Below are 696 nucleotides of genomic sequence, written 5' to 3'. Positions count from 1 at the left end.
AAAATACCCCAATACTTTCCATAAAATAGAGAATTAAATTAGTTAATCTCGATTAAAATAAAGAACAAATTATTATTTTCTAAAAGCCAGCAGTTTGTGTACTCATGTGTATATATTGCAGAATGAATCCTGTTACTAAGCTGTGAATAATGGCCCCAAGAATCAAGTAGAATTATATATAACTACTCTGCAGCTCTACATGCCTATCCAAAATGGTCCTGTCATGGGAAGAAAGCTCCTTACCAGTATAATTTTGCAGGTTGTTGTCCTGACCAGTCCTGCAGTGCACGTCCACTTTAGATAGCATGCAATAAGAGGTGCGGCTGCAATATAGTCTGGTGAGATTGCAGAACTGACAAGTTGGCAGCAGGCAGCTCGCTCTCCAGACTGTAGGACTCTGGGTGCACCATGAGTATCAGAGAGCCCTCTTCCTATTTACACCTCACCTCTGTCCACATTGGGGGAGTGACGTTCACTGGATAAGGACCGCAGCCAGTCTGTGCCTCGGCCACGCCTACCCATCGGGACATTTAAATCGACCGCAAGGATGGATACCTCTCTGAGGGGGGTCGGCGTCTTCAGCGTGTGCTGATTGGACAGCTTCACAGCCAATGAGGAAGGACCTCTGTCTAAAACCACAGTGATTTACTACCAGGCAAATTCAGAGCTTAACCACCGATTTATATAATTGTTTAT

The 696-nt window shown here is 44.1% G+C and overlaps 1 protein-coding gene across 1 annotated transcript in view; it reads right to left on the bottom strand.

Annotated features, from left to right (window-relative positions):
- LOC108790013 (steroidogenic factor 1-like) overlaps positions 1-378 on the bottom strand; it is a 208,018-nt gene extending 207,640 nt beyond the window's left edge. Inside the window, exon 1 of the mRNA XM_018560179.1 lies at positions 244-378. Coding sequence (XP_018415681.1) covers positions 244-307 — 64 coding nt within the window. The 5' untranslated portion in view covers positions 308-378. The remainder of the gene's footprint in view (positions 1-243) is intronic.
- Between the last annotated feature and the right edge of the window lie 318 nt (positions 379-696).

Source organism: Nanorana parkeri, unplaced genomic scaffold (genome assembly GCF_000935625.1).
Source record: "Nanorana parkeri isolate BGI_ZX_2015 unplaced genomic scaffold, ASM93562v1 scaffold437, whole genome shotgun sequence".
In the NCBI taxonomy this organism is placed as follows: domain Eukaryota; kingdom Metazoa; phylum Chordata; class Amphibia; order Anura; family Dicroglossidae; genus Nanorana; species Nanorana parkeri.
Note: the sequence above shows the minus strand (reverse complement) of the source record. Positions and strands in the feature narration are given on the sequence as shown.